Source organism: Sminthopsis crassicaudata, chromosome 4 (genome assembly GCF_048593235.1).
Source record: "Sminthopsis crassicaudata isolate SCR6 chromosome 4, ASM4859323v1, whole genome shotgun sequence".
In the NCBI taxonomy this organism is placed as follows: Eukaryota; Metazoa; Chordata; class Mammalia; order Dasyuromorphia; family Dasyuridae; genus Sminthopsis; species Sminthopsis crassicaudata.
The window spans coordinates 71,726,452-71,747,662 of record NC_133620.1 but is presented as its reverse complement, the minus strand read 5'-3'; the positions used below and the strand labels follow the sequence as shown (position 1 = coordinate 71,747,662).

General features: G+C 38.7%; 1 protein-coding gene across 5 annotated transcripts in view; it reads right to left on the bottom strand.

Moving 5' to 3' along the window:
* Positions 1-17,480, bottom strand: part of NPL (N-acetylneuraminate pyruvate lyase) — a 43,042-nt gene extending 25,562 nt beyond the window's left edge. The window contains exons 1-2 of one of the 5 annotated variants that reach the window (XM_074308540.1): positions 17,265-17,480; positions 8,901-8,972 (exon numbers count right to left, since the gene is read on the bottom strand). In XM_074308540.1, coding sequence (XP_074164641.1) covers positions 8,901-8,968 — 68 coding nt within the window. In that variant the 5' untranslated portion in view covers positions 8,969-8,972; positions 17,265-17,480. Of the gene's footprint in view, positions 1-8,900; positions 8,973-15,108; positions 15,275-15,325; positions 15,929-17,057 lie in introns of those variants that run through there. The other 4 variants (XM_074308541.1, XM_074308542.1, XM_074308543.1 and 1 more) reach the window with 4 other exon arrangements.
* Positions 17,481-21,211: the final 3,731 nt, after the last annotated feature.

The window sequence follows — 21,211 nt, the reverse complement described above, 5'->3', positions numbered from 1 at the left end:
ATTTTTGAAAAAAAGGAATAAGGATTAAAGACTCAGGAAATTCAGGAAAATATTTTGAACTTGGTAGTTCCCAGTGCCTAGAAAGCAAGTTAAATCTTTTCATTCCCCACTTCAATGAAAAACTATCAATCCAAAAAAAAAAAAAAAAAAAAAAAAAAAAGATCAATCAGCAAAGAAGTAGAAGGATTATGAGTTAACTAGCTATTTGTAGCAAAAATTCTATAATTTTGAGACAGGGGATATATGAGTTCAAATTCTGACTTCTACTCACTGACATGTGGAAGTCACTGCAGCCCTCTCACCTACAAAATGAGAGGGTTGGACCACGTTACCCCAAGGTCCAGCCCCATCCAGGTCTCAGACAATGAACCAAGAAGCCCACAATGCTCTTCTGTCCTGGAGGATCTTTGGAAACACCAAGCTCACCATTCTTCACTATTCTCTTCCAAATCTTCCAAATCTCTTCACTATTAATGGCAACTCCTAGAAGTTGAAGTTCATCTTTATTTCCTTCAACTTCATCTTTAACAAACATTAGGCACCTGTTACATGCTAAGAGGACAGCTAGATATTGCAGAAGATAAGGCACAGGAGCCAGGAAGGTCCGAGTGGGACACAACAGAAGGACTGAACGACAAATGGGCTGAGCTCTCTGCTCCGCATGGGAAAGAGACAGAAAGTTTGAACAACATTAATAATTTGAGAAGAAAGGACATACGGGTATATCAGAAGCTTTCATACAACCAAATCCTTCACTCTTAAAAAACCACAAAGTTTTTTTTAAATCTCACAACTTTATGTAGCATATGAAACAAGAGGGTGAAAAAAATGAATACTGTAATAACTATATTATCTTTCAAAGAACAAAGGAAATATACAAGGGAGTTGCTATTCTGGAGTCAATTCAAAAAGGAGCACCAGTTGCTGAAAGAACTTTGGGAGGCAATAACTACTCCATCTTAGACTTAGAAGCAGGAAGGAGGGCTGGTAGTTCAAAAAACCTACTTACATTGGGAATAAATTAAATAGGGAATAAGACATATATCATGAAGGGTATAGCACCCTTCAAAATCTACAAAGAAATAAGGAGGAAAGGAATAGGATAAGGTGGAGTATAGAAAGGTATTTAGATTAAAGGGGGATGAGATAAAGTATGTAGATTAATGAGAATGAGCTAAAGAGGGAGGAAAAGGATGAGAGGAGAAAATGAAGGTAAGATCCAGGGTTCAGAAGAGGTTAAATAATAGCAAAGCAATTTAAGGAGTAGTAGGTAAAGTGGAATTAGCAGGCATTGGAAACAAAAGAAACTATACAAACACTATAACAAAGATGAAGGGTAGAATTTATTCTATTTATTTGATAAAAAAAAAAATAGTAGTGCTAGCAATCATTGATCCAAACAAAGTCAAACAAAGATTCAATCAAGAGAGAAAACTATATTATGCCAATCATAGTAATAGTTTTAGATGCCAAACTTGATAACTGTATTTTAATAAGTGGTTTACTTTGTAATCCTATGCATTTTAAAACACCTTATGAGTCTCACCAGATGACCTAAGAAGTCCATGGTACAAAAAATTTAATAAACCCTCTCCTATCATGCTCTTCTTCTCCAGGTTATATTCTTGAGTTTTCCAGACTTTTTCTATAATGTTTTTAAGCTAGATATTGGAAGCTCTTCTTTCAACCTCCTTCCTCTCTTTTTTGCTTTCTTTTTGTTTTCCTCTATTAGAATGTAAACTCCTTGAAAGTAGGGACGGTCTAAAAGCTTTTATTTGTATTTCTTAAGCTTATTATAATACCTGACACATAGTAGATGCTTAATAAATGCTTGCAAATCACCTTTTATCAAAATGAATTTGCTTTTGTAACCAAAATATATTTGTACTCCTGGGTAACAGCTCATCAATCCATTTACCTCACAGACCCTTACTGGGTAACATTGTCTGACTGGACATAATATTTAAAATACCCAAAGGAGTGTCTCCATTGTTAAAATTTCTGCCAAATTAAGAGATAAAGAAACTTACTTGCCATTCATACACTTGAGAGTTCAAGCTATTTTTCTACATGTAGGGCTGGGTCAAGCCATGTTCTTTGAATATAATGAATGATAATGCATTATCAGTGAGCATTTATTAAGTACCAACTCCGTGCTAGGCACAGTGTTAAGTGGGCCACAAATAAAATACAAAAACATCTCTGGGAACTTACATTTTAATAGCATGTGCTATCTCCCTCCATTAGAATGTAAATGGACAAATACTAGATAAAAGAGTCAGCAGATGCAAAAAAAAACGTTTGAGGAAAGGCTCTGGTAGGTGGGATCCAGGAAAAGCTTCCTGCAGAATGTAGCTTTTGTGCTGAGTCCTAAAGCCCAGGCAAAGGTGAGAAGAGTCTAACTGTGGTATTCAAGAAGTCAAGTGTTCAATCAAGACTTTTAGTAAGCTTCAAATTTCATGTGTCCACAGTAATCTTGGAGCCACAAAAAACTAATTTTAGGACAGATCTGAGAGGTACAATATACAGAACAATGCAAATACAATCCCATTTTATTATCAGACTCCATCTGGGGTAGATTGTTTTTAGAACAATACATAGCCCATGAGTTATAATGAATGTTTGTTGATGGATGAGATCATAGCATTGCCTTTTAAAAAGGCAATGTGACACAGTGACACAGAAGTGGACATGGCACAATCCACTCACAGTCACACACTGTGTTCACTAGAGCATAAAAATCCCATGAGTATCTATTTTTTCTCCAGCATGAGTACAGTATTGGAACTTTCAGGACTAAGAGGATCTCCTTTACTCAGGAAAGCACAGATTGTGAATTAGGAGATCTGGAGATTTCTGCAAAGTTTTGGATTTGTGAGATCAATCTCACAAACATAAACCGATGTAATTTATGGATATGTATGCAAATAGTTACTGCAATGGACCAGTGGTCAGTTCAGACTGTCTGGCTTGTTCTTTTTTAGATAGAGATGGAAACAGTTTGTTTTCAGTTATACTATTATATGGATCCTGTTAGAGGATTATGTTTTCTCCCCATCAATTAATCAACAAGTATTTCAAGTATCTGCCATGTGCCAGGCACTATGCTGGATACTGGGGATGCAAAGCCAATGCTGAAATTAGCTGTCCTTGTAGTCAGAGTCAGTGCAATCACATTTTATCAAAGGAAACAAAGTAGGTATCAATAAGCAAATACAGATATGCAAAGTCAATAAAAAATAATTTGGATAGTCTGGGGAACCCCTGATTCTGAAACATTTCTCCAACCTCCACAAGTCACCTGGGCTGAATTTTCATAGTTTGTTCTAACTTTTTCACCATCATTAAGACATGTAATACAATGGTTGGGAATCATGGGATCATAGTCTTGGCCTGGAAGGGACCTTAGGGGTCAATTAGTTCATCACTTTCATTTTATCAATAAGGAAACAGACTTGTCCAAGGTCCCAGAGATAGTGGCAGAGGCAGGGTTGGAACCCCATTTCTCTGATTTCAGATGCAATGGACCACATTGCTTCTTAAACATGATGATGGGACTCAACTATCCAGAGCCTCCTTTTTCAGTCTCTGCAGGGAGTCACAAGAGAATGGATGCACTGAGAAACAACTCTGTCTCCTCCAGGCTCAGTTTTTGACCAAAAGCTCCCCTGCAAAAGTGCCCAGAGCTATTTGTTTGGTTACATTCCTGGGAGACTTCTTTGATCTTTCATTCTCCAGCTGAATGCATAAATAAAAATGAACCCCCATTAAAAGTACCTTTCTCCCTAGGAGAACAAAGGACTTAGTGAATTTGATCTGATTCACCATCCTCATCATTCTCCTGGTACACTGAAACCAGAATCTGAATTCTAGGTCTTCTGAATCCCAGCCTAGACTTCTTTTTTATTTAAGCCACAAGGGACATAGGATTGTTTTAAAAGAGTTTCTTAGACAAAAACTCTTTTGTTTCTGATCCTTTATCCAGGCCTTGTGGCTAATTTTTGTGTTAAAAAAAAATGCACACAAAGAGACTTGGGCTCCTCATTTGAGAACTAATAGGACATGTTCTCTTAATTGGCATAAATGTTTAAAAATTTGCTTTTCTAGGTTGTGCTTTTACACATTTTTAGTACCTAAAAACAGCTGAAACGTACCAATGTCTCTGCCAAAACCACAACTGTATAGCCAATACAAAGCCACTTCCAAAAAGAAACAAATAAGGCTCTGAGTGCCTGAAGAAGAAAATGTCCTGTTCCAGGGTGGGAGGTCATTCATTTCCCTGACAACTGGGTTATAAAAGTCTAACATGGAATAGGGTAGGAAGGGTTTCATCTCTATGGAGTTTATGGGTACCAGGCTCTTTGGCATCCATAAACATGACAACATTTCTCACTAAAAGCCAAGGGCAATTGAGGAAGGGAAGTGGGGAAGAAGAGGAGACTTTCAGGCAGTCCTTAATATCCAGTCCATTGAGTGAAAGGGACAGGAATGATTAATTCCAACTACTCTCCAACCTCAAGCCTTTACTTTTACTAACCAGCACTTTTCTAGACTTACTGCTGGTATCCTAAGACTATTAATTAGACACTAGGCTCTATTTAACATCTACATGGCCTGGGTGTTTGATGCAGTTGCTTAAAACCCTAAATCCTGGCTCAATTCCTAGTACTCTGATTTACAGTCTCCTAGCTTGAGTTCCTAATCCATGATCCATAAACTCCAGTATTAACCCCTTTGCTGGCCTGAATTCTTAATAAAAGGATCAAGTGATTAACATATGTAAAGTGCTTTGTAAACCTAATAAATAGCACTCTCTCATTAAGTCTTCAGCATTATTAACCCAGCACTTTTCTAGGCAAACAGATGATTATAGGACTGAATATTTAGATCTGGAGAATTTTTATTCTGAATTGAACAAATCCTAAATAAAATAGTTATTTCCATATACATATGATGAAACAAAAATGTAAATGACACCATAGATTTGTTACTTATAGCTTGTTTTTTTTGAACAAATAATAAATTCAACAAGTAACCTATCCTTCTGGTTCTCTTTCGTTTGTTAAAAATGCTTCCATGAGTTTTCTTACTTTCTTTCCTTCCCTTTCCTTTCCTTTCACTTCCTCACCTACTTCCTTCCTCCCTCTGTGTGTTTCCTTTTATAGCTAAATGAAATAAATCCCTACATTGGCAGTGTCTGAAATGTATTATCTGCATCTAAAATCCATCATCTGCCAGTAGACAGAACTAATTTGGAATTGTGATTGTCTGCACTGCATTGATCAGAATTAAGTCTTTCAAGGTTGTCTGTCTCTGTAATGTTGCTATTATAATTACAAATTGTTTTCTTGCTCTGTTCACTTCACTCCACATCCAGATTTCTTTAAAACTGTTCCTTTCAGCATTTCTTATGGTGCAATAATATTGTATTAGATGAATATATAATAATTATTTAGCTGTCCCCTCAATTGATGGGCATCCCTTTAATTTCCAGAAAAAGATTCTAAACATTTTTGTACTTGTCAGTCCTTTTCCTATTTATCTGTTTCCTCTGGATTTTAGGTCTAATAATGATCACTGGATTCAAAGTTTACCTGGTAAAATGTCCTTTGGGGCATAGTTCCAACTTACTTTCCAGTATGACTGAACCAAATCACAGCTCCATCAATGAGCACCAACATAGTTCCTCCAACTGTTATTTTCCTCTTTTTGGTCAACTTTGCCAATATGATGGATGTGAGGAAGAAGCTCAGTGTTACTTTAACTTGCATTATTAGTAATTTTGGATCTTACAAAAGTATGAGCTCCCTAAAGAAAAGGGCAGACACTGAAAACCCAATCAAGGCACAGGAACAAAAAAAGGTCTGTCCCTCTGGCTGACCTGCACACGAATGCCCAGCTGTTTTCCAAGGCAGCCCCGACCTGCTGGTGCTTCAATTTTACTGCTTCATGGACTCTTTAGTGTCTGCAGAACCCTATAGACTCCTGCTGAGAATCAGATTCTCATATTGGAAACAATTACACTATAATGCATTTAGCAACATAAAACAAAACAAAACAAAACAAAAAACCCACAAACCCCAGGTTAAGAATTCTGGGGCCCGAAACAGAGGGAAACAGGATGAATCAATGGCAGAGAATGGAGAAGGCAGAGCTGAGCCCCAGGAATTGGGGATTGGATTCATGGGAGAAAGTTACTTTCAGAGTATTTTGAACACATTAAAGTTCTCAATAGGTTGCAAGGTGAATAAAATAAGTGTTGTTTTTTTTCTTTTCTTTCTTTTTTTTTTTTTAAAGCTGTTTCCCGGCTAAATGGGGGCCAGTTTAGAAAGGTTAAAGTGACATCTACCAGATGTAGCTCTTCAGCTTGAAAGAGGAGCTCCCATAACAGGATGTAAAAACTGTAAATTCTTATAATCACATGTTTTTTTATCTTATCTGCCCAACAAAGGCCTAAACACATTGAGAAATAGATTATTTCAGGCTTTATCCATATAGCTCATGGGAAGGGTGGAAAGCAGACAAGTTTAATATTAACCAGCTGCTGACACAGAAATACCGTATCCTCTGCAAAAATTGTTTTTATTTAGCTTCCTAGATACATGAATTGAGGCAAGTCACATCACCTTTATGGGCAATAAAAAAGAAATGATTCGAATAGATGGTTCCATTAGAACCCTAAGGTTGCTTCTATTATTATTCTGTTCAAAGCATATCCCCAAGAGACACTTGAGTAAGACCTGAGCTACAGATAAATTGAGAACTAAATTGACCAATTTCTAACTAGAAAAATAGAAACATAGAAATCTAGAGCTGGAAGGAGCTTTAAAGGTTATCTAATTCAACCCCTTTATTTGACAAATAGAGAAAAAGACTCAGATGAAAATACTTGCCCAAGATTATTAGCACAGTTAAACAGAACTAAGCTTAGAACTTCTATCTTCTGACTTCCCATCCATCTTTCCATACTAGGCTGCTCTCAAATGTTAGTCACTAGGAGGCTTCTGATTTTATGCAGCCTAATTCATTAGCACTTAGTAAATTATCCTTAATTAGGGCAAGTCACTGTGTGAGGCTGGACACAAAGCCAAAAATAAAGCAGGGGAATACATATGGAAAAATATAATAGTTCCCAGTCTAAAGGGCTGAGTTTACACTTTACTGAGGGATATGTAGGAGTGTGATAGAGCCAGTTTGAACCATCTTGGGAGTCAACTATTAAATTTTAAGAATTTATACCTCTGAAATTGGGAATACTACAAAGCAGGGCTTGATGGATTGTTTTGTTGATTGTCTAGACCAGAGAAAATGATGGATTAGATGCTAATAATGCACATTAAATTTAGAGTGAGCCCTGGGTGTGTGTGTATTGACCAGCCAGTTGTTACATTTTATTAGTAATTTTAATATGTCTATATTGACTTTATTCAGAGGAATCATCTGACAGTTTCATCGACTAAATCCACTGGTAGATTCCAAAATGTCAATCCATATATACAATTAGATTAACACTGCTAATAATATGAGAAATTAATTGCTGGTGTGGTGGTTACTGAGCTATTAGTTTTGTCATGCCAAAAAAAGGAGTTTAATTCAACAAATATTAATTGATAACAAATACAATCCATTTAAGCCACAACTGAACTAATCCCTTTGGCTCTTTTGCTCGATGTTCACCTCCTCCCTCAGAGAAAGAACATTATTTTGTGTGCTGAACTTGGGAGTCAGGATGGTCTGGGTTTAAATTCACTCTCTTATTATTAATTTTCCTTGAATAATTCCAAATTGGTATCAAGAATGGATACACTAATTCACAACTTCTGTATTTTATATTTATTAGCTGTGTGACTATCAAATGAAATATTTGCAAAATATTTAGCAAAAAACCAAATTCTTGTTTCTTTCTAGGGGCAAGTCACCTAATCTCTCTGAGTCTCACTTTATTCATCTATAAAATGGAGATAATATTTGAAATACCAACCTAACAGACTGTCAGATTTCAAAACATTAAGTCCTTTATAAACATTAAAGTGTTATATAAACTATTTTCTTGTTTTTGATTGTGGAATGATCAAAAGATGCTGGATTTGAGGTAAGAGGATCTGATCTTAAAAGCCTGGCTCTACAGTTCAAGACTTGAGGAAGAACAAGAACATATTCCTCTGGGACAAGCTTTGACTTCTGTAGACTTGGTCACCAGGGATTGGGCAGGAGAGTTTAGGACGAGATATATATATATTTTGGTCTAGGTTAGTAGACAATAGAAATGATAATCTCTTATCTATATTCAACCGATTTTCCAGGTCTGTTGATTTTACCTTTGTAATCTCTTCAATACACTCTTGATTACGGTATTAGGCTACTCATATGTCTCCAATCTATTCTACATTCAGCCACTAAAGTGAGTTTAAAGTCCTACCATCCCTCCAACTCAAACTCCAGTGGCTCCCTGTTGCCTCCAGGACCAAATACAAGGTACATCAAACATTAATGATATAGATGCCACGTTTCTTGCACTTGATTAGGAGCCAGGTACTCTTCATTCCTAGCCTCCGGATGACTCTCTAAGACATTCCTTTTTGGCCACCCTCTATACCTGGAAAGCTGTCTCTCAATATCTCTACCTTCTGGTTTTGTTCCAGTCTCAATTAAAATCCCCCTTCTACAGGAAGCCCTTCCCATTCCCTCTTCATCCTAGTGCCTTCCCTCTATTAATTATTTCCTATTTTTACTTGTTTGAACATAGTTGTTTACCCTTTTCTTCCATTAGATTGAGTTCCTTGAAGACAGGGACTGTCTTTTGCCTCCTGTTCTATCCCCAGCACTTAGTATAATACCGAGTACATAATAGGTTCTTGACTGACATCCCCATGAGAATATAAAGACAATGTAATATTTACCCAGTCTCAGTCATAGGTGTGAGAGTTGCAGCAACCAGCCCTTGAAGTTTCTTCTTGAGGAGGGCCATTGTACTGTTGGAAGAAGTCAGGAAAAGAATTTAGATTCTCTCTTCTTCAGAAAGCTCCTATTAATGACAAAACTCCTAGACAAAGTCCACTCCCAGGAGCCTTGGTGAGTGCTGTTCAGCACAGTTAATTATCACATATAAGGTCCCCACTCCGGAAATAATGGGCTTAAAAAACAGGTGGGTGGGTCCTAGAAAGATCTCACCAGAAAGTCCTTTCCAGATTTACACAAATAATTGTATATCTAAAAATCTTATAGAGTTGGGAAACAAAGAGAATCCTGAATACAAAGGAGGAGGAAATCTTAACAGGATTATTATTATTTTTTTTTTTTGGGGGGGGAACTTTATCAAATTATAAACCTGATTTAAGATCACAGGAATTACAATGGAAAAAGCCCTACAGATATTAGAGGAATTCCTCAATCCCCAGAGGCAAAGATCCTCCTAGAGATTAATTCATTCCTTTCACTTTGGTCTTAGACTGGAGATCAGTAAAACAAAAGGCCCAGCTAGAACATAAAAAGTATCATTAGCATCAGCTAAAGAGCAGGTAGGTGAGTAGTAACTCTGGGAAACAAAGGGACATATTTATAGGGCTTTTTTGTAGAGTTTCAGGGGAGGTGGTTAAAGGAACCCATTAGGTAAGGTTCCTTTGCAACTTTCCTGATTTGGGAGGCTGAGTAACAGGAACACCACATATCAGGGTTTTTTTAGGTCTGAGTCTTGTTAACCTTGTTGCTCTTGATCAGGCTTATTTAGGTGGGGATGTTTCGCTGTACGTAATCACATCAAACCATTTTATTGGGGTTGAGATCTCCTTACAGGCAGACTCAGAAGAGAATAGAGTTCTCATTAGAGAATGAGAGTTGTCACCCCAGCAGGTTCCATTTTTTTAATTCTCTAATTCCACTCCCAAATTCACAGCACAAAGTTCTAACCATTTCCTCCATAAAATACCCTCAGCTCTCTGGCATCAGCCTATACCAGTGTTTCTTTGTGGGATGGGGGGATGGATTGAAAATGGGTATTGTGTACCCTTAGGAGGAGAGAAAATTATAAGCTTTCTCTCTGGTACACTCTAGTTTGACAGGTGTGAAATGGAAGCAGAACTTGTGGAGGAGAGCTATAATACCCTTTTAATATATTTTAAATACAATTTATTTATAGCTTTGTTGTCATATCATCTACATTTCCCACAGTATCCCTTTCCCTTTTCCCTCCCAGAGAAATGTCCTTTCTCATAAATTAAAAAAAAAATGGAAAGTTAAATAAAACTAACCAACACCAAAGAAGCCTGATAATATAGCACTCATGCTTGAGGTCCCCCACCTCTGGGGGAAAAAAAAGGTATGTATGTGTGTTTGTGTGTAAAAAAGCAGTTAAAGTCTCCTTTCAAGCAGAGAAGTATAGAACCAACGTGGAACCACAGCAACCTGGCTGAGTGGGAAGAAAACTTACTGGTGATCTCTGGCACAACAATCACTCTTAATGAGCCTGTCTCTTCGTACCAGCTCTAAATCTACTAGCCTGCACCAGATGGGGCAAGGGGCAGCTTCGGGAGCCTAGAGGCCCCCTAGCCATCTCATTCAGGACGGAATGCCCTTTACAGCCCTGACAGAAGCCTCAATCTGAATACTTCCTAGGCCACTACTAAGAGGCATGATGCTCTACAATCTTTTGGAAGTCCACTATCTAAAGAGTATCAACATGACCTTAATTATCTGGATATCAAATTCTAGTGGAATACTTAATTGTGATGACCACAGAGGGTAGGAGGGGAGAGAGCCAGGACAGAGGAACATAAGCTTGGCTTTAGCCTGTCAAACCAAAATGTTGTCTAATCATTTTAGTTGTGGCTGAGTCTTCATGACCCCATTTGGGGTTGGCTTGGCACATACTTGAAAAGCTTGTGGAAGTCTACTAAAACCTATTATATTAATAAGTATTTTTCCAGTTTAAAGTTCATTCTAGACTTCACATTTAGTTGTATCCCACCTCATGACCTCAAACAGTATCTTAATGTTCACTTATCTCTGACTCTTTATGACCAAATTTGGGGTTTTCTTAGCAAAGACCCTGGAATAGTTTGCCCATGTCCTTCTTCACAGATGAGGAAACCGAGACAAACAGAGTTAAGTGATTTGCTCAGGGCAACACAGCCAGTGTCTGAGGCCAGAATTGAACTCATGGAGTCTTTCTGACTCCAGATCCAGTAATCTATTCATTGCACCCCTCAGCTACCCCCTAAAATTGGTATGATTCCAGAGCCAACTCAAAACCAAGTCTTGAAGGCTGGCTCATCACCAAGTTGGCTTTGTGGTGCTAGTTTTTGGATACTGCAATTCTGAAAAAAGAGCTAGAGAACTAGGTGGTAAAGTAGACAGTGTTGTCCTTGGGAATCAAATTCAGCTTCAGTCAGGTACTAGTTGTGTGACCTTGGACAAGTCACTTGATCTGTCTCAGCTGTTTTCTCATCTATAAAATGAGGATAATAAAAACTTACTTATAGGATTTGATGGGAGGATCAAATGAGATAACTTTCTGAAAATAAAGGGATACCTGTTTGAGGAGACCACCTGTAGTTCTTTCAACAAACAGGTAATTAAAAGAGTAAATAGTCTCCTAGATATGTGGTTAAAAAGCTATGAGCCATATTTGAAAATAGGGAAATTTCTTTCTGGCTGAGATTTGACTTGACAATTTCTCCTTTTTTTCTAACTTTACCTAAAAGATTTAAAATAAATTAAGTCTAGGTTGAAACTTATAGTTACACTTTTACAATTTAAATTGAGAAAGACATTAGCTAACATTGAGAGTTCTGAAACTTATTTTTGCTGTGCCCTATTTAAAAGTTATCAAGTCTACCAGCTTAGAAAGTCATGGTTGACCAGTGGGCCAAATCCCTTTCATTACAGATTATCCTAATGATATTCAAGCAATAAAAGTGAATTCTTAGGGGGAAAAAATATATAAAAATTTCCTGATCTGGAACAGCTGTTTCTCCACATACAGTGCTTACACTTTGCACCATCTATTCTAGCACTTACTATTATTTCATGTGTTCATCTCTCAACTTCATACTAAGGTTTTTGAAAGTAGGGCCTATGTTCTATTTTTTCTGTGAAATATAGCACCTAAAAAAGTATTGGGCACACGGAAAGTATTCATTAAATTTGCTTGCTCATTGAAAAGTCACAGATTTTAAGAGCTGAAAGTCATTTCAGAGGCTATTTTGTCCAAAACCTGAAGAGTCCCCACTAGTAAAGGTTTTCTGGCAATCACCTCTCTTGAAAACTCATTCCACAACTGTACAACTCCAATGAACAGGCCTGTCAGACCTAAATCCCTTTACAATTTCTACCCCAACACTTCTTGCTCTATATTCTGGAGCTAAGCAGAACTAAGTGAAACCTCTGTCACATGACAGACTTTCAAGTACTGGAGGGTAGGGATCACATCCCTTTTAAATCTCCTCTTTTGCTGAGTAATGAGTTCCAGTTATTTCAACTGATCCTCATATACCAGGGGTGAAGGCAGAGAAGGGGATCCATCCCAGTCACAAAATGAACAAAACCTTCCCTTCTTCCCTCCCTCTCTCTTTCTCCCTGTTCCTCTCTCTTTCTTTCTTTCCTTCCTTCCTTCTATTTTGAACAAAAAGAAAGTGTTTTTAAAAGGGATATGTGAAATCCCTGAGCATGGACTGGTTCTTAAATAAAATTTACTCTAACTGGAGGTAAAAAATAAAGAATATGATTTAGATCTTTCAAATAATAATGTAGAGACATAAGTTGAATGTCATGTAACAGATATTCTTTTCAAAATGTTAAGTATTTATATGTTTAAAAAAACAAAACAGACAAAACATAAGCAATAGATTCAAGTGACTATTTTCATTTGCCATTTGACTTTGAGATAAAGGTATACTTCAGAATACCCTCTCCATGAAATACAAAGTCTCCACTTTGTATCAAAGAAAATTGGTCAAAATGTTCTCTACTTAATGTTCAAGGTGAAAAATGTTAAGAATTTGTCTCTAGGAATTGAGAGCTCATAGAAGAGAGAAGGTTAAAATAAATTTAGATTCCATGACTAACTCAGTCACAGAACTGGTGAATGTCGGAGCTAAAGTTTAGAAGTTGATCAAGGGGGCATTTCTCCACCTAGCTCTCTTCATTTTAAGGGGAGGAAATAGAGGCCCAGATCCAGCTTGCTCAAAATCATATATCTATTTAGTGGATAAGTGGGAACTAAAAATCCATTATATATCCATTACACCATTCCTATTCAGCTGAATTTATTTAGCTTGTATACTGGTTTTATGGAATTACAGTTACTTGAATTAAACTGAACTCCAGCCCATACATGATATTCAGGAATTAGTAAGATATTAGTTTAACAAATTCAAAGTTAATTCCCAAAGCTACTCCACTATTTCCACAATTTCCAACAAAGTAGTAGCAAGTGATCAAACTAGAGTTTTACCTTATTAATCTCTTTTCTCACTAGAAGAGGTTCATAATGAACAGTGAGAACTCAACTTACTCAGCAAGAAGGTGAAACAATCTATTACACTCAGATTCAGAAAGGTGGCTCAAATTCATACTAGTAAGCATTTCCGAGTTCTCCTGTTAAGGATTTGTGTAGAGAACTTGATTTTGTGAACAGCAGCAGAGAACAGGAAATAACAGAGCTAATCAGCAACCCCTAGAGTCTCTCAGCAGGTTTACAGAAAGTTCACATAAGATCTCGTGACTGACCCGTCTAAAAGCATAAAATAGCAAAAAGAGGAATGGAGGGTGGCTTATGTGGGTGGAGAGGGTCAAGTAAAAGAGGAAGATAAAGAGGAAATGGGAAATGGGGGGAAAAAAGCCTTTTTTGAATCTTACCAAATTTTGGAGTTTTTGAATGAAGCCTTGAAGATAACTAAGATTTATATAGGACTTTACATTTCAGCTTCTTAAATTGTGGTTCATAAGCCCACATAACTGAATATTATTTTAAGCCAAGTCTTTCAGGCTCTCAGTGCAGCTCTCTCCATTTGTACCACTCAACAGGGGCCATCTCTAAGTCTCCCTTTTCTATACCTTTACCACCCCAATCCAGATGGCTGCAGAGGAGAGAGGTAGTGATTTTCCCAGCCCTCCCTCATTCAAATCCAATTTGTTATCACATCACCTCTGAAATCATGGTTCTCTTTAAAAGCAAAGGAACAATGACCCCCCCCCCCCTGCACAGTTCCAGTTGGGCTATACAGCTTCCTCTTCTCTCTTTCATTCCTCTCTCTCTCTCTCTCTCTCCCTCCATTCCTCTCCCATTACTCCTTTCATTCCTTCCTTCCTCCCTCCTTCCCTTTCTCCTCTCCCTGAATGGACATGCAGTATCAAAAACTCACCTGCAAGCGCTATGAATTTTGACTGCAAAAAGCTACCCATATATCTAGGTTTTTAAGGGCTAGATTTCTCTCTTAAGGACCCACCAACCCATAAAACCTAATCACTCTGACTCTCACTGATTGGCCAAATAAGTCCTAATGCACACCCCACTTGGTTTTCATTTTAGTTCAGATAACCCCAGAATGAATGTGAATAGCAATTGCTTCTGTTTAGGCCAAAAACCCTTAGGTTTTCTCTTCCCCTAGTTTTTTGTTTTTTAAATTAGGTAAAAAAGATGTCACTCTTAGTCAATTTTATTATCTAGTCTTAATCACTCAATCAAACTGAAAAGGGTGCAGTGGTCCTCAAACTTTTTAAATAAGAGGCCAGTTCACTGTCCCTCAGACAGTAGGAGGGCCGGACTATAGTAAAAACATAAGCTCACACTCTGTCTCCGCCCCTCAGTCCATCTGCCATAACCGGCGGGCCACATAAACGTCCTCAGCGGGCTGCATCTGGCCTGCAGGCCGTAGTTTGAGAATCCCTGAGTTAAAGGGTATCTCAAGTCACAGTCTTTCTGAGCTTACAAGGCAGTCCCCAGATACTGAGATCTATATTTGGCCACTGGACCCACTTGGCTCGGGAGGGGAAAGTGAGGCCTTGTCCAACGCTCCCTCACTGAAATCCAGTTTTCTTGCATATCACAGCATCCCCTCCCTGATGTCCCGATCTACTCTAAGAATGAAGGACAAACAAAAAGCATCTCACCAAATTGTTGCAACCTTGACAGAAGAGACGTGAAAATGCTTCCCTCTACTTTTAAAAGGTTTTCCTACTCAGCACTCTTCCTTTTCCCCTTCTATTTTCAGTTTTGGAAAGATGACTAAATTGTCTAATATAAAGCATCCATTTGTTTCCACCCAATTTCTAATAGATAGAATCTTTATCTCTTTTTATAGATGAGGCTGAGGATCAGAAAGGTTACCTGGTCTGAGGCTATTTAACTAAGAGTATTAAGGACTATGCCTCAGTGAATGGGCAGGTCAATTCTCCAAGAGCCTCCACAGTTGTGGATCATAACACTTGAAGGAGTTGTAAAGCAGCCTTGGAAAGATGTCCCTTGTAGTTTGGGAATGAAATAAATTGGAGGCAGAGGGAAGAGGAGAGAGGTCAGAGAATGTAACTGTCTCTTAAGTCTCCTTGTATCATCCTCATCTTCTCACATAAAGAGATCCATTCTACAGGTCTGAGTTAGATCTTCAGCAGCCAACGGCAGGTGGCCCCAGTATCACAACAAAGAGTGTAGCGTGCTGCTGTCTCCAGAAGCTGCCGATCGCTCTCGGGGAAGAGATCTGCTGTGTCAACTCAAATCTCTGGGACAAGGTGAGAATTCACCTGGTAATCCTAACAAAAGAGGAAGAGCTGGGATTCAAATCTAGCTCTTTGGGTTTCAAATTTGGGGTCCTATGTCATCTCTCACAGTTGTCTCTTTCAAATGGGAGGCAAAATGGAATCTGTTTCCAGGGAGCAGGAAGAAAAATTCAAAGCTTTCTCCACCCTTAAACCCTTAAAGGGGCTAGAGGCAATTTCCTTTTAAAGCTGATTAAGCACTTAATTCGTTTACATACCCGTATATATGAATCCATACATGTATACCTCATGAAATTTTACAAGTTAGTTTTTATTAACCTTTTGCACACTTTTAAAGAAACAGCTTATAAGAAAAAGATTTTTAGAGGTAATTATCCCCTGACAACAGCTAATCTTTATTACTGTGCTAAACATTCTACAGGCCTTAGCGCATTTGATCCTTAAAAACATCCGGATCGGAGCTACTAATAGTCTCATTTTACTGTGGAGAAAACGGGGACAAAGGTTAAGTGACTCTACTTAACCCACCGCTGGTGTCAGTATTTGAACTCGGGCCTTTCTCACTCCTGGGGAAGCCTTCCATCTACTGGAACAGTTAAGTGGTTCAGGGGATACAGCGAGGGGCCCAGAAACAGGAAGCTTCCCTTCCTGAGGTCAGATCTGCTCTGACACTCACTAGCTCTCTGCTGCTGGGCGAACCACTAAACCCTCTTTGCCTCGATTTGCCCATCTGTAAAATGAGCCGAAGAAGGAAATGACAAACCATTTTAGTATCTTTGCCAGGAAAATCCCAATTGGGGCTACAAAGAGGGGGGCACAACTGAAGAGGTCTGGAATGGGCCTGAGGCTGAAGATTTATTATTTCTTAATTTTGTCTTATTAATTAATAATAGTTATTACTTTAATTAATATATTATGATTAATTACTAATAACTGTTATTAACTTGTTATTTCTTAATATTTTCAGTTGGATTAGGAAGTTATAACACGCTTCCACAAACCTTTGTCTCTCTTTTGGTTTAATTTTCATGCTAACAAATTGCACCAGTTTTAGACAATCTACCCTCCCCCCTCCTCCCCCTTGGGATCCACGAATTAAGAATCTGAACTGAATTAAGTTCACAACAGGGGACTGGGCAAACAAGTGCACAAAGGACACGGTCGGAATTCATGCGCAGCCTCAGTTCTTCCTAGCTGTATGACCCAAGGCAAGTCACTCAATCCCGCCTGCCTCAGTTTTCTCATCGGTAAAATGGGCCGGGAAAGGAAATGACAAGCCTTTCCCCTATCTTTGCCGAGAAAACCCACGCGCTCCTCAGAGCGCCAGCGCCGCTCAGTGAACCTGCCTTCCCAGAGGTAAAGAGGCCTGACGACCGAAGGGTCGGGATTCGCACCCAGGTCCTCGGACATCCAGCGCCCAGCCAGACCTCCACCCTCGCCTTCCCGGCCGCGCTCTCCCAGTTCCTCCCCTCCCGGTCCGTGCCGGAACTCGGGGAAGCCCCGTCTGTTCCTGTCAGTCCAGCGGCAGCTGCCGAATGTCTGCTCGCGCTCACCCGCGCCGGTGACGGAGCTCGTCTCCCCTGGCCGAGGCCGCCGCAGCTCTGCTCCCGCAGCCGGGTCGGGAGCCAGCACTAGAACTCGGTTGCCCGGGAGAGACTCAATCAATCCACTCAGCGCTCGCGCGCTCTCGGGCTTGCGCGCTCGCGCATTTTCCTCCAGCTGCGTCTCTCTCCTTTTCCGCGCCCAGGAGCGCGCGTGATCACGCGCCATGGCCGCACGGAGTCCCGGGAATTGTAGTTCCCGCTTCCCTCCTTTCCTCCTTTAACTGCTGCGTCGGACCCACTAAGTTGTCGGGCGGAGAGAGGGGAAATACTATCATGGCTTGGAGCTCTGGGTTACTTAGAATCTTTAGATTCTTCTAGGCCCCCATATGCTACATCCAAAGATACCCTACTCCAGCAAAGAACTGAAAGAACTGCAGGGCGGGGGCGGGGCAGGCAGCGCTGTAGTGCAGTGCGCCTGCGCAGCTGTCTGCGGCTGCCCTCCTTCCCCCGCCCTCTCTTCTGTGACTCTCTTGGTCTCTGTTAGTTTCGGAGCTTTCTTGCTCCTCTCCAGGTACTCTTCCTCCCCCCCCCCCCCACTAATGCCTAATGCCCGTTGCTATGCACCTCCAGTGGGTGCTCTGGTCACCATGACGTTTTTACTTATTGTTGAACAGGAAAATTTTTTTAAATTTTTATTTATTTAATTAAAATTTATTTAAAACTAAAGAAAAAAAAGACAGAAAAAGGAAAACCAAAATAAAACATTGTCGCGTAGCCACCAGAATATCAGGGAAGATTCAAAATAAGTAACATCAAATTTCCATTTGTGACCAAAGGAGAACTGGAGTTCATTATTGAACATAAAATAGATAGTTATATAGGGCTGGAACTCTGAAAAGGTATACTTAAGACTCAGTATGATTGATGTAATCTTACAACAAGATATTAATTCAGTGGAATTGATGAGATAATGGTCCCCTAGTGATATAATGATTGGTATGATGAATTGATGTAATTGTAATAGAGTATTTAAGAGGTCAGAGTCAGACCAAAGTGAGAGACTGAAATGTGCAGACTGCGGTAATAGATTGTAGAGACTAGAGATTGTAGAGACTGTAGAGATTGTAAAGATTGTAGAGATTGTAGAGATTGTAGAGATTGTAAAGATTGAAGAGACTGTAGAGATTGTAGAGATTGTAGAGTTTGTAGAGATTGTAGAGATTGTAGAGATTGTAGAGATTGTAGAGACTGTAGAGATTGTAGGGATTGTAGAGATTGTAGAGATTGTAGAGACTGTAGAGATTGTAGAGACTGTAGAGATTGTAGGGATTGTAGAGATTGTAGAGATTGTAGAGACTGTAGAGATTATAGAGATTGTAGAGACTGTAGAGATTATAGAGATTGTAGAGACTGTAGAGATTGTAAAGATTGTAGAGATTGTAAAGATTGAAGAGATTGTAGAGATTGTAGAGTTTGTAGAGATTGTAGAGACTGAAGAGACTGAAGAGACTGTAGAGAATGTGGAGACTGTAGAGATTGTAGAGACTGTGGAGATTGTAGAGATTGTAGAGACTAGAGATTGTAGAGATTGTAGAGACTGTAAAGATTGTAGAGATTGTAGAGACTGTGGAGATTGTAGAGATTGTAGAGACTGTAGAGATAATAGAGACTAGAGATTGTAGAGATTGTAGAGACTGTAGAGATAATAGAGACTAGAGATTGTAGAGATTGTAGAGACTAGAGATTGTAGAGACTGTAGAGACTGTGGAGATTGTAGAGACTGTGGAGACTGTAGAGACTGTAGAGATTGTGGAGACTGTGGAGACTGTGGAGATTGTAGAGACTGTAGAGACTGTAGAGATTGTAGATACTGTGGAGATTGTAGAGACTGTAGAGATTGTGGAGACTGTAGAGACTAGAGATTGTAGAGACTGTAGAAATTGTAGAGACTGTACAGACTGTAGAGACTGTGGAGATTGTAGAGACTGTGGAGACTGTAGAGACTGTAGAGATTGTGGAGACTGTGGAGACTGTGGAGACTGTGGAGATTGTAGAGATTGTAGAGTTTGTAGAGATTGTAGAGATTGTAGAGATTGAAGAGTTTGTAGAGATTGTAGAGACTGTGGAGATTGTAGAGACTGTAGAGACTGTGGAGATTGTAGAGACTGTACAGACTGTAGAGACTGTGGAGATTGTAGAGACTGTACAGACTGTGGAGATTGTAGAGATTGTGGAGACTGTAGAGACTGTAGAGATTGTGGAGACTGTGGAGACTGTGGAGATTGTAGAGACTGTAGAGACTGTAGAGATTGTAGATACTGTGGAGATTGTAGAGACTGTAGAGATTGTGGAGACTGTAGAGACTAGAGATTGTAGAGACTGTAGAGATTGTAGAGACTGTACAGACTGTAGAGACTGTGGAGATTGTAGAGACTGTGGAGACTGTAGAGACTGTAGAGATTGTGGAGACTGTGGAGACTGTGGAGACTGTGGAGATTGTAGAGATTGTAGAGTTTGTAGAGATTGTAGAGATTGAAGAGTTTGTAGAGATTGTAGAGACTGTGGAGATTGTAGAGACTGTAGAGACTGTGGAGATTGTAGAGACTGTAGAGATTGTAGAGACTGTAGAGATTTTAGAGACTAGAGATTGTAGAGACTAGAGATTGTAGAGATTGTAGAGACTAGAGATTGTGGAGATTATAGAGATTGTAGAGTTTGTAGAGATTGTAGAGATTGAAGAGTTTGTAGAGATTGTAGAGATTGTAGATATTGTAGATATTGTAGAGACTGTAGAGATTGTAGAGATTGTGGAGACTGTTGAGATTGTAGAGACTGTAGAGATTGTAGCGATTGTAGAGCCTGTAGAGATTGTAGAGATCGTAGAGACTTTAGAGATTGTAGAGATTGTAGAGACTGTGGAGACTGTAGAGATTCTAGAGATTGTAGAGATTGTAGAGATTGTAGAGATTGTAGAGTTTATAGAGATTGTAAAGATTTGTAGAGATTGTAGAAATTGTAGAGATTGTAGAGAGTAGAGATTGTAGAGATTATAGAGGCTGTAGGTTTTATACTGACTGACTGAGACTGCTGTTTTGACGGGGAGACAATCCTAGGATTGAAGGAGACAATAAAGACTTTGGACTTTATTCCTGACTGTAATGTTCTCTCTATAATGCAATGTTGTCTATTGAGGTTTTCTTGGGGTCTCTGGAGGCAGCCTTCATTTCAGTTCACAGTAATCACCACATGAGTGTAGTCATTTGATTCAAGTGACAGCAAACCCTACAGTATGCATGATTTTCATTCCTGAAGAATGTTAAATTTTAAAATTTCCATTTGAATGACTTCTAAAATAGGAATTTATTTATACAATGTACAACAAGATCACTTATCTCAAGATTTCTGTGTTTTTAACAAATTCAACAGTGGTAAATTCAGTTGTGAAGGAGTATTTTATTTTTTCTGAACCATTGTCTGACAATGGGCAGGTTTTTTTTTTTTTTTTTTTAGTTTGTATAGAGTATGAAAAGAGAATCCAATTCCAAATGATAGATGTGATCAATTGATTGCTTTAAATTTAAACAAATCAAACATTCATTAAGCATCTATTTGCAAGAGACTGAGTATGAAGACACTAAAAAGAAACAGTCCTTGTCCTCAAAAAGCTTACTATTAGGCGTTATGCAATATATACTGTATGCAAATTAGAAAATATTCACAAAATAATAAAGCAAATATACATACATACATAAATATGCATTTGTATATATAAATACAATAATATGATATATAAATACAAATGTGCATACATAAGTAAATCAAAATATATACAAAATAATAAAATAAAATTCAAAAATGTAGAGAGTGTGAATATACAGAGGATAAGGAAAGGGGCAAACAGGAAATCAGGAAAGACTTTGTGTAAGAGATTGACCTGTGATTTGAAAGAAGCTAGA